Raw genomic sequence first — 12697 nt, forward strand, 5'->3', positions numbered from 1 at the left:
TTAAAAAAAATCATTCATCATGATCCACTGGGATTTATTCCTGGGATGCAAGGACGGTTCAGTATTTGCAAATCAATCAATGTGATACATCACATCAACAAGAGAAAGAATAAACATCATATGATCACTTCAATAGATGCAGAAAGAGCATTTGACAAAGTACAACATCCATTCATGATACAAACCCTCAACAAAGTAGGTTTAGAGGGAACACACCTCAACGTTAAAGGCCATAGATGAAAAAACCACAGCTAGCATCATACTCAATGATGAAAAACTGACAACCTTTCCCCTGAGGTCAGGAACAAGACAGCAAAGTCCATTCTCACCACCTTTATTCAACATAGTACTGGAAGTCCTAGCCACAGCAATCAGACAAGAAAAAGAAACAAGAGGCATCCATATTGGTAAGGAAGAAGTAAAACTTTTACTATTTGCAGATGTCATGATACTATATATAGAAAACCCTAAAGACTCCACCAAAAAACTACTAGAACTGATAAATGAATTCAGTAAAAGAGCAGGATACAAAATCAATATACAGAATTCCATTGTATTTCTATACACTAATAATGAAGTAGCTGAAAGAGAAATTAAGAAAACATTCTCATTTATAGTTGCACCAAAAATAATGAAATACCTAGGAATAAACTTAATCAAGGGGATGAAAGACCTATACTCTGAAAACTATAAAATAATGATGAAAGAAATTGAAGATGACACAAAGAAATGGAAAGATATTCCATGTTCATGAATTTGGAGAACAAATATTGTTAAAATGTCCATATAACCCAAAGCACTCTCCACCTTCAATGCAATCCTTATCAAAATACCAACAGCATTTTTCATAAAACTAGAACAATTAATCCTAAAATTTGTACAGAACCACAAAAGACCCTGAATAGCCAAAGCAATCTTGAAAATAAAGAACAAAACTGGAGGTATCACAATCCCAGGTTTCAAGATATACTACGAAGTTGTAGTAATCAAAAAAATATGGTACTGGAACAAAAATAGACACATTGATCAATGGAACAGAATAGAGAGCCCAGAAATAAACCCACTATTATATGGTCAATTAATCTTTGACAAAGCAGAAAAGATTATGCAATGAGAAAAAGTCTCTTCAACAAGTGGTGTTGGAAAAACTGGACAGCAACACACAAAAGAATGAAACTGGACCCCTTTCTTACACCATACACAAAAATGAACTCAACAAGGATTACGGACCTAAATGTGAGACCTGAAACCATAAAAATCCTAAAAGAGAGCACAGGCAGCAACCTCTTTGATATCGACCACAGAAACACTTTTCTAATTATGTCTCCTGTGGCAAGGGAAACAAAACAATACATCAAAATAAAAAGCTTCTGCATAGCAAAGGAAACAATCAACAAAACTAAAAGGCAACCTACTAAATGGGAGGAGATATTTGCAAATGACATATCTGACAAAAAGCTAGTATACAAAATATATAAAGAACTTATAAAACTCAATACCTTCCAAAATGAATAATCCAATCAACAAATGGGCAGAAGACATGAACAGACATTTTTCCAAAAAAGATGGATTCTTAACTATAGAGAAAAACTGGTGGTCACCAGAGGAGAGGTAGGTGAGGAGATGGGTAAAACAGGTGAAGGGCATTAAGAGCACACTTATCATGATGAACACTGAGTAATGCATAGAATTGTTGAATCACTATATTGTACACCTGAAACTACTGTAACACTGTATGTTAACTATACTGGAATTAAAATTTTTAAAAATGTTTTGGAACTAGACAAAGGTAATTGTTGTACAACATTGTGAATGTACCAAATGCTCCTGAATTTAACTTGATTAAAATTATGTTATGTGAATTTTACCACAGTTAAAATAAAATCTTGCACTTATCCTTAGGGCCATTAATTCTACTTACAAAAGTCTATCCCAGGGAAATAATCAGAGATATAATTAATGATTTAAGTGTTAAGATGTTTATTGCATAGTAAGTTATTAGGACAAAAAGAAATCTGAAATAACCTTGATATTCAACAACAGAAAAATGGTTAACTAAATTGTTATACATGGATGCATATGTATATACTCACATAGATAATGGAATATTAAAATTATTAAAATCGTATTTTGGAAATAGAATGTGTTGGAGAAATTCTCACATTGTTAACATAGGCTCCAAAAAATTATCACACTGTATATCCTGTGTTTTAAAGTAAGTATGTGTGTACATGCCTGCATGTGTCAGAAAAAAATGATTTTAAGACAAGAGTACAAAATATTAACTGTGGTTATCTTCACAGTTGGGAATATGAGTGACTACTTCATTTCTGCTGTATAACTTCCCATTTGCTTTTCTGTATTTCCAGTTTTGTACAACAGACTGAAAAAATAAAAATTATTTTAAAACATCAATAACTATAATTAAAATATGATTTAACTATAGTTAAAATAATAGGAACTGCATAATCTGAAAAAATAAAAGAGAAGATTCAAGAAATTGTGAATGAAGGGCTATCAAAGGGAAGGGAATTTGACACCCATCCTGTATGGATCAGAGAGAAGAACCCAAAATAACAAATTAGAGAAAGACAGACTGGCTTACTAGAAGAAAAATAATTCTTTTTTTTTTTTTTTTTTAGAAGAAAAAGAAGTCTAATAGGATTTTTAAAAATGGGAACAAGGAACAGGTTGTCTTAAAATGTTTTGACTTTTCTGTCATTAGAAGTGTCTGAGAAGAGCCTTGACCATAATTTTTCAGGAATTGTCTCGCAACGATTTAAACTTTGGACAGGTAGTTAGGCCTAGAAATCTCTTTCACGACAGATTCTAAAATTTGGATGCTACCAGGTAACAATACCTAAATATTTCCTTACCATCAGTGATTTATTTCTTTGGGATAAGGTATTATTGTTTCTGGGAATTCTCTTTTAATCTCCTTTGGGGGGTGGCAAAGCAGACTGCCTTACTAAGCTCAAAAGTAGTTCCTTGGGGGGCAGAATACATGTTTTTCATCATTATTGCCTACAACAGTCCCAAGTCCACAGTCCACCTATAGCAACTCATATTTTTATTCACGTAAGCCAATGCACCAGACCTGATTAATACACTACCCCCAGATCTACTCCATCCTGCTTGTCCCTTGGCCCCAGCAACATGCTTCACTCCCAGCCAGAGGAACCCCATCTCCTGGAGCTACTGAGCCTCTGGCCCCTCCACTAGCTACCCAGGGAGCTGCAAAACATAACAAAGACAGAGGAGTTCGTGGGTTCGGGGTGGACGAAGTGAACTGCTGTCCTTCTCCCCAGCTGCTCCCCTTATTGTCCCAAGATGTGGTGGTTCTATAAAGCTTCTCTTGAGGCATCTCACGTAGCCAAGCAAAGAGCCAGGTTTCCTTAAGCAGCTGTGCCCACCTTCTGTTTGCTTCCCCCCTTCTTCTTTCACTTCTCTTTTATCCTCACTCCCACTTTACTGCAATTATGTGCCCCAGTAAAGCATTAGCACCTGTTTTGCTTTCAGATCTGTATTCCCAAGGAGCTGCACTAAGATAGCAATTGAAATTTTACCGTGAGTTAGTTAACCAAAGGATAAATCCTTCTGAAAGAGTGAGCTATAGGTAAATTCTTAGACAAAGGACGAGAGGCAGAATTGATCTGTGGCCTGGAGGAAGCCAGGAGCCCTGCCATAAGCAGCAACATGGGAACCCTAGGGCCAGAAACGTGGCCTGATGACCATCGCTGGCCATGAAACTGACCCATCAAAGTCACCTCTGTCTGTGGTGTCTAAAGCTTACAGAGGAAAAGCTTTACTAGTAAACTCGCCCCTTCCCTTAACCCTCCCCAAAGTCCATTAACCAACCTGTTGGATGACACCACCACTTCCCAAGGCCTTTCTAACAGAGTTAATTCCCACTGTGCTCCCATTCCTTGCGCCCTGTACTTACCAACTTTCAGCTCCCCGCCTGCAATGACCATGCACACCACACTCAGAATGTTGCTTCTGTCCACAGGGAATTCTAAAGTCCCCATCACATAAAGGCCTTTGAGGAATGGAAGATTTGTATCCACAAGGACCGTCCTGTCTACAGAAGAAAGAGAAATTGCTCAGACACATAACCAAAAAAAGAATTGCCTTCTCTCCTCCCCTGATTTACTCTGGAATTCTCCAGGCGATTCAGGAGCTGCTTACATTGCTTACATGCCGGGACAGGTGTAGAAACTAAAACAAATAGTTTGTTAAAGACTAGGTCTTAATAAGGAGGCAGGAGGAAAAAAACCCCACATGATTAATAAATTCTTCCATTGCCCAACAAACCAATGTTATGGCCGAAAGGCAGTGTTTATACCCCAAACCTATATATTTTATTTTTTAGAGGGCGGGGAGGGGCTGAGGGAGAGGCAGAGAGAGAGAATCCTCAAGCAAACTCCCAGCTGAGCAAAGAACCCAACACGGGGCTGGATCCCACAACACTGAGATCATAATTTGAGTTGAAATCAAGAGTCAGATCCTTAACCGACTGAGCCACCCAGGTGTGCACACACCTGGTGTGCCTCCCCTGTCCAGACCTACTTTAGTGCAAATACACTAAAAGTTCCCTATCCTTTGTCCCTTCCCTTCACTTTGGCCATAGTTTCAGGGAGGTAGAGAACCACAGATATGACCTTGGCCTCTGAAGTCAGATTATTTGGACGTGAATCCCAGCTCTGCTACTTATTAACTGTGTGAACCAACACCTTTGTCTCTCTGTGCCTCAGTTACCTAATCTGTGAAATGGGAATAATAAAAATACCTGCTTAATTGTAGGGTTTTTGTGAAGGGTGAAATGAGTTCATAGATCCAAAGTGCTTACATAGTACTAGTAATCTCCCGATTTAGAGGGAGATTTACGTTTCCCAATTTATGTTCCTACCACATAAAGCTAAGGTCTGGTGTGTGCTCAAGAAATGCTGGGTATTTTCATTACTGGTACTGTTGTCAATTAGTTTGGCATGCTTGTAGAATTCACTGGACAACTTAAAACCATTGTTCTTCATCTCCCCTTTCAAAAAGTTTCCATATAACTTCAAAAGAAAGGAATCATAGATTTTTGTCTGAAAGTAACAACAGGGAAATACATGAATAAAAATTCTCATTTAAAACAGTAAATATTTCATGTATGCCAAAGTATTAAATGTTACTTTATGAGGCTTAGTAGTAATTCAACACAAATTAAAGACCTCAAATAAATGCTTCTGCTTGAATTTCAAGTACCGTAATCACTGACACATGTAAAGTTTTTAAGGACTTTTGTTAACATAATCTCATGTCTCATTCCAGGAAACAACGGACCCTGCTGTTTTTAAGGACCTGTCCTCCAAATTAACGTCTCAGAGGTTGTCTTTCCTAGTCCCCAACTACTTCCCTAGTTATAAGACAGCCACACCCTCCTGTAGCAGAGATTGTAGGGTTGTAAACCAACTAGTTCCCTTTTCCTCCTGGGTTCACGGTTAGACCATCTTTTCTAGCCTCCTTTGTAGTTAGGCAAAGCTACACGATTGAGTTGTCGTCAATAAAATGTAGGCAGAATTGAAGTGAGATATCTCCAGCATACACTTCCTCCTCTCCCTTGTCTCTCAGTTGGAGAGTAGAAAAATGGTTCTCAAGGTATGGTTGTGGTCCAAAAGCATCAGCACCACCCACTGACCCATCAGAATCAACCCAAGTTCTAACTCTGCTCGTAAGACATTTCCAGTCTTCTCCCCATTGGACCACCACTCCTCCCCCATGGAAATCTCTCTACTTCTGATAACAGAACATTAAAACACATTATTGTGGGCGCCTGGGTGGCTCAGTTGGTTGAGCGACTGCCTTCGGCTCAGGTCATGATCCTGGAGTCCCGGGATCGAGTCCCGCATCGGGCTCCCTGCTCGGTGGGGAGTCTGCTTCTCCCTCTGACCCTCCCCCCTCTCATGCTCTCTCTATCTCATTCTCTCTCTCAAATAAATAAATAAAATCTTTTAAAAAAAAAACACATTATTGTAATTACATCCATAACTACTGTATGTAAGGAGATAACTGTCACTGGGCTCCTCCTCAGTGTAATTATGCCTTTCTCCCCCACTGTAACTTTCTTAGGGGAAGCAACCGTCCATTTTTAAAAAGCCCTCGTGCTTACTGTGACATCAAAGACAAAGTTGTTAAATAAATGTTGCCCAGATCTGCCAAGTTTATTCCCCTACACACCGTAAATTCAAGAGCACATTAGTAACTAATACAAAATGAACAAACAGGCTCAACAGATAAAAATGAATATATATTTCAATTTCATCTCAGGTACTTTAAAAACATTCAAACAAAAGAGTGAAATATCTAGAGGATGTTCTAGGTTTAACACACATTTTGTGTTTCATGAGTTTTACATGATTTCGAAAGCAAGACAGAAATTATTTCAAGTCAGCACCTTTTAAAAAAACAAGAGTTCTAGACCAATGGCCTTTATCTCTTCCAATCTATGGCCCACACTACCAATGTTTGGCTGCTGGGCCTGCTTGTACAAAATGATTAAGTTCCTTCAAAAAATGTTTTCTCTCATTCATAAAGTACTCACACACATAAAAGCATGATATTAGGCTTCTTTTTAACAAACTTATCAGGTAAAATATGACAATAACACAGAATCTAAAATTTTCCTTTTGGTCTTTATTACATATCCTTCTTAGAAGAAATTTTTCCTTTTAATTGCCTTATCAACTCTAAATATACCAACGAATTTCACACAAATCATAGATAGCCTAACTATTGTAAGCTCCATGAGAACAGAGATCATAGCTGCAATTCTCACTTTTATTTTCTGAAGAAACTGAACTCTAGATACTCAGAATTAACACCAAAGAACATACACACACACACACACACACACACACCCGCTCTAATTGCTTTTGGTACCACTTTCCACTTTGAAATTTCCTGTCTAGGGGCACCTGGGTGGCTGAGTCGGTTAAGCATCTGCCTTCAGCTCAGGTCATGAGCCTGGGGTCCTGGGATCAAGCCCCGCTTCAGGCTCTCTTCTCAGTGGGGAGCCTGCTTCTCCCTGTCCCTCTGCCTTCTGGTGCACTCTCTCTCTCTCTCGCTGTCAAATAAATAAATAAAATCTTTTAAAAAAAGAATGAAATTTCCTGTCTATTCACCTTTTCTTCTTTCTTTTCATTCCCCATGATGTGCCAAACCTTGTTGGGTGGTGGGAAATCAGACATGAGTAAGACATGTGTCCCATCATCAGATGAGGATAAACAAATAAGTACAATGTGATATACTTGAAATGATAATACAGTTGACCCTTGAGCAATATGGGTTTGAATAGCATGGGTCCACTTATACATGGATTTTTTTTTTTTTTTGTAAATACAGTACAGTACTTACTGCAAATGTCCTTTATCTTCCTTATGGTTTTTTTTAAAACATTTTCTTTTCTCCAGCTTACTTATTGAAAGACTGCAGTAGATAATAGATGTAATATACAAAATACATGTTTATCGACTGTTTATGTTATTGATACGGTTTCTGGTCAACAACAGGCTATTACAAATTACATTTGGTCAAAAGTTATATAAAGATTTTTGACTGCACAGGGTAGGGGATCAGCACCCTAACTCCCAGGTTGTTCAAGGCCAACTGTATATTTTTTCACGATATATAGGTTGACCTCATCTTTACTCCCAACTACTTCAAAATGGGAAGTCTATCAATGTGCCTAATAACAAAATTCTGCTAAGATGAAAGAAACACATGCCCTATAAATATTTCCATAAAGGAATTTTCATATCACAGCAACAGAGACTACAGCCATCATTGCAAGTAACAAATGCAGAAAAATTCATTCCAATGTAGTCTCCACAGCAGATCAACTGCAGGTCCAAACTGATGAATCCTCAACTATAATGACAGCCTGTAATGGATGTCTCTCTTTTCCAGGGGTGGAAAATTGGGATCAATATGCCACTTTCTCTGAGTAGCTTCATTTCCATGAAATTACTCAAAACATTTCAGAGGAAAAAATCACTCAGAAACAGTTATTTATACAACCCACTTAAAAACATGAATGATAGACCACCTCTAAATAAACTGTAGCCCGCTGCTTTTCATCTTGCCTTGCTTTGACCAAGGCTGTTCCATCCTACTCTGTCAGTGACCCATCTATCCTACTTGAGAGAATGAGCATAGGCATATGGAGGGAACCATCTGGAATTTCTGTTGCTTGATGGGAGGCTGATGGGGGAACAGATCTGGGAAGAGACTCCAAAAAGAATTAACGAGTACCAGATGTAATTAAAGACTGCTTTTTCCCCCCAAAGGAGCTCAGGACCAGCCTTGGGGTGGCGCCTCTTGGTTCTGAATTACACCCCCTTTCCACTTGTTCATCTATCAAGCACTAAACATCCCACCATCTTTATTTTAGCATCTTTTGCCAAGCAGTGTTTTTTTTTCCCCTTAAAGAGTTGTATTTTGACAATTATAAGGACAAAGCCTTAAAAATAATATCCAGAAAGTTAACGCTAAAGAGGAATCACCTGAATTTCCCCATGTATCAAATACAACAACAACAACAAAGAGGCTTTAGTCTTCTATAAATGCACTAGCTACCCTTATGACCAGAAAGCTTGAACCAAATCAAAAGGCAGATGTCTCTGACAGAGGGCTAGGGATTCTTTTGTATTGGGACTAATGTGGTTACAAAGCATTCCATATCATTTCAACACTAGATTTAAACTCATTTTTTTTTTCACAGCGAAATCAGGGAATCAAGGTCACTATTGTGTAGCATTCCAAGGGTCTGACACTTGTCTAAATCCTGTAGAAATGAGATCAAGGGCGAAGGGCACAGATCCTGGGAATAATGATGGGGTCACATTAACAGGCATAATTTAGGGCAGGCCGACCCACTGCTTGTATGGTATTCACTGTATCAGGCCCCATAACTTAGGTGGTGAAGACAGTTTCCATTACAACCCTGCTATTGTCAGAAACACAGCTTACAACCAACTTTGGACAAAGCTCAAACTTCTGAGGGAGCGTGATGGCATGCAAGGGCAGAGCAGGACATACAAGGACTATTTGTGGGCTTGTCATTTTCCTGTACCTTCCATAATTAACAATTAAACACAATTGTTTCTACATTCAGCCTTGCCCACAATACTTTCCCATAAATATATGAACCAATGGAAAAGTAAGTTTTAATGCCATTTGGAACAGTGATTGGTGGTGTTTTCTTTCCTTTGTAGTCTTGCTTAACTTTTGGTGAATCTAACGATTTATCCAATATTCTGTCTACACAATTTATGAGAATGGCTGGTGCATCCACAAAAAAGTACTCTTAAAATAGAATGGGAATTCTCATACATAAATAGTTCACAGAGATGAAGGGTTAGTGTGATTGAAAATTAGTGTCAAGTAGACCAATTTGCACAAATGATGGTATTCGTTTATCAATTCATTCTATTGTAGAAAAAGCAGAACAAAGAAGCGCTAGAAGGTAAGGATGCATTCTTTCTATAACGAAATTCTTTTCAAAGAGCTGGTAACTTTATAGCCTGCCTTTTTACCAAATCCACACAGGTGGCTTCTTTATTCTACTCTGCCCATTTTTTTTCAAACTGGTCTTAAAAATAGGCAGAAGAGGCAGTTTTCAAAGTGCCCAGAGGCACATGATTCAAGACTGAAAGCCAGCTTCCTTAACACCTTGAAAAAAAGCCATCTGCCTGCCTGCATGTGGACGAGGTGGGGGGGAGCTTGGGGGAGGGGCAGCTTTAACTTTGGATAATAAATACCCATCCCACTCCCCGTGTACACTCTCTGTCTTTCTCAGTCACATACAGACATGCATAACTCTCAGAGTAGAATCAACATTTTAAATTATGATATTTTAATTGATCAATAAAATGTTTAACATACAATGTTTATCTCTTCCTCTAGTCTATACCATCTGTTCTTCAAAAATATTTTGAATCTATTTAATACGAAGGTCTTTAAGTAAAATTACTAACTGTATCAGATCAATCCTCTGAATGCCAAATTCTGAAAGGAAAATGCCAGAAGGTGCTGATGTTTTCATAAAAATAGAAAAGAATCTGTGCCTTCTCTCATTCCAGGCTTTCTTTGTTTTATTTTTTTAATCTTGAGATGGTGTTGTGCTGCTCTTTCTCTCCATTAGACCTCAAAGAATTCAGAGTGACCAACTTGGTGTTGCCTTTTTTAAAAAACAACTTTAATATTAAAAAATATGGATATAATTAGCATACAAAAATCTGTACACATTTCATGTATACAACTTAATGAGTTTGGAGATAGGTATATATTCGTGTACCCATCATCATAAATCTATCCATCCTTTCCAAAATTTTCCTCCCACCTTTTTTATTTGTTATATTATTATTATTTTGTGTAATAATAAGATGCACCCTCTAGGCAAATTTTTGAGTATATAACACAGTATTGTTTCCTGTGGGCACTCTGCTGTATAGAAGATCTCTAGGATCTATTCATCTTGAATAACTGAACTTTGTACACTTTGCCTACTACCTCCCCATATCCTCCTCCTCCCAGTCCCTAGAAATCACTTGATTAAAAAAAAAAATAGGTGAATGAGTGAGATCTCATATGTAGAATTTAAGAAACATAGGGGGAAAACCCATAGGGGGAAAAAATTGAGAGAGGCAAACCAAGAAATAGACTCTTAACTCTACAGAACAAACTGATGGTTACCAGAGAGGGGAGGTGAGTTGGGGGGGGATGAGTGAAATAGGTGATGGGGATTAAGGAGTGCACTTGTTGTGATGAGCACTGGATGTTGTATGGAAGTGTTGTATCACTAGATTGTACACCTGAAATGAATATCACATTGTATGTTAACTAACTAGAATTTAAACAAATTTTTTTAAATTAAAACATTAAAAAAAATTTAAAAATGGACAAAGGAACTGACTAAACATTTCTTTACAGAATACATACAAATAAACAACAAGTAATATAAAACGGTACTCAACTTCACTAATTAATCATCAGGAAAATGCAATCAGAACCACCATGAGATATCACTTCATACCTGTTAGTATGATTTTCATTAAAAAAAAAAAAAAGACAAAAAAACCCAAAACAAAGATAACAAGCATTGGTAAGGGATTAAAGAAAAGGGTACCCCCTGGGCGCCTGGGTGGCTCAGTTGGTTAAGCGACTGCCTTCAGCTCGGGTCATGATCCTGGAGTCCCGGGATTGAGTCCCGCATCGGGCTCCCTGCTCGGCGGGGAGTCTGCTTCTCCCTCTGACCCTCCTCCCTCTCATGCTCTCTGTCTCTCATTCTCTGTGTCTCGAATAAATAAATAAAATCTTTAAAAAAAAAAAGAAAAGGGTACCCTGGTGCACCGTTGGTGGGAAGGTAATTGGTGCAGCCACTCTGGAAAACAGTATGGAGGTTCCTCAAAGAATTAAACTACCCTATGATCCAGTGATTGCCCTGCTGGGTATAGACCCAAAAGAAATGACAGCAGGTTCTCAGAGAGCTATCTACATTCCCATGTTCATTGGTGTTCCATTTGAAACAAGGTCCATGATGCTCTAATTGCTCCGATGTCTTGAGTCTCAAAAGGAAATCTAGACCTTGTAATCCCCAGAAGACCTAAATGTGAAAAGTATACATTTTGATAAACTTGAGGACAGATTTAAACTATAGTTTGGCTTTATCCACATAATTTTATTACCTCTATAGATCATTGATGAATCTATACTAACCGTAAGTTTGGGGACAAAATCTCTCTTCAATTATTATAGTGAATAATACATATATATGTGGAAAGGCATAAACGGGTAACTCTCAGGCAATGGAATTATTACATTTCTGCATGTTACAGTTAGTGTCAAAGCCAAAGGAGGCACAGAACTTATTTTCCTATGGGTTTTTTTATTTGTTTCCTTAAGAAAAATAATGAGACCAATTGCTAGTTAACAAATTTCACACTTTAACCATGAAGAAAAAAAATGAATATCCATAAAATACATGACTTGTTCCTGAAAGAGGCTATTCAGGCGTAGGCCCATGTAGCAAACATTCTATTCAGTGAGTTTATTTCCCCCATCAAATATTTTCTTACTTGAAGATAAATCCTCTCTTTCTGTCTCTGCTTGACCTGAGAGAAGGCAATATGTCCAGAACAGGGTGAGATTTTCATTTTTTTTAAGTTATGTTTTTCCCAAGCTTTAATTGCTTCTTCTAAGTGGGGGAGGGTGGGAAGGAGGGGAACCCCAAACCCTAAAACACTATTAAATCTCTTAAAGAAATATGTTTACATCCTTTTTGTTTAAAAATTGTATCTATTATTTCATAAATACATAATTAATGTTTAAGAGAGAGCTTAGAATATAGTACCTGACTAATAAATATTGAGTAAATAACCTCTATTCTACAGCCACTTTGAAAAACAGTGTGGACGTGCCTCAGAAAATTAAAAATAGAGCTACCCTATGACTCAGCAACTGCACTACTGGGTATTTACCCCAAAGACACAGATGTAGTGAAAAGAAGGGCCATATGCACCCCAATGTTCATAGCGGCAATGTCCACAATAGCCAAACTGTGGAAAGAGCTGAGATGCCCCTTCAACAGAGGAATGGATAAATAAGATGTGGTCCATAAATACAATGGAATATTACTCAGCCATCAGAAAGGATG

At 37.9% G+C, this 12697-nt stretch overlaps 1 protein-coding gene across 1 annotated transcript in view; it reads right to left on the reverse strand.

The window, feature by feature from the left end:
- PKHD1 (PKHD1 ciliary IPT domain containing fibrocystin/polyductin) overlaps positions 1-12697 on the reverse strand; it is a 321184-nt gene that overhangs the window by 45892 nt on the left and 262595 nt on the right. The window contains exon 53 of the mRNA XM_081828411.1: positions 3944-4081. Within this exon, the coding sequence (XP_081684537.1) occupies positions 3944-4081 (138 nt within the window). The remainder of the gene's footprint in view (positions 1-3943; positions 4082-12697) is intronic.

Source organism: Leptonychotes weddellii, chromosome 8 (assembly GCF_054177405.1).
Source record: "Leptonychotes weddellii isolate Sample4059 chromosome 8, ASM5417740v2, whole genome shotgun sequence".
Classification (NCBI taxonomy): Eukaryota; Metazoa; Chordata; class Mammalia; order Carnivora; family Phocidae; genus Leptonychotes; species Leptonychotes weddellii.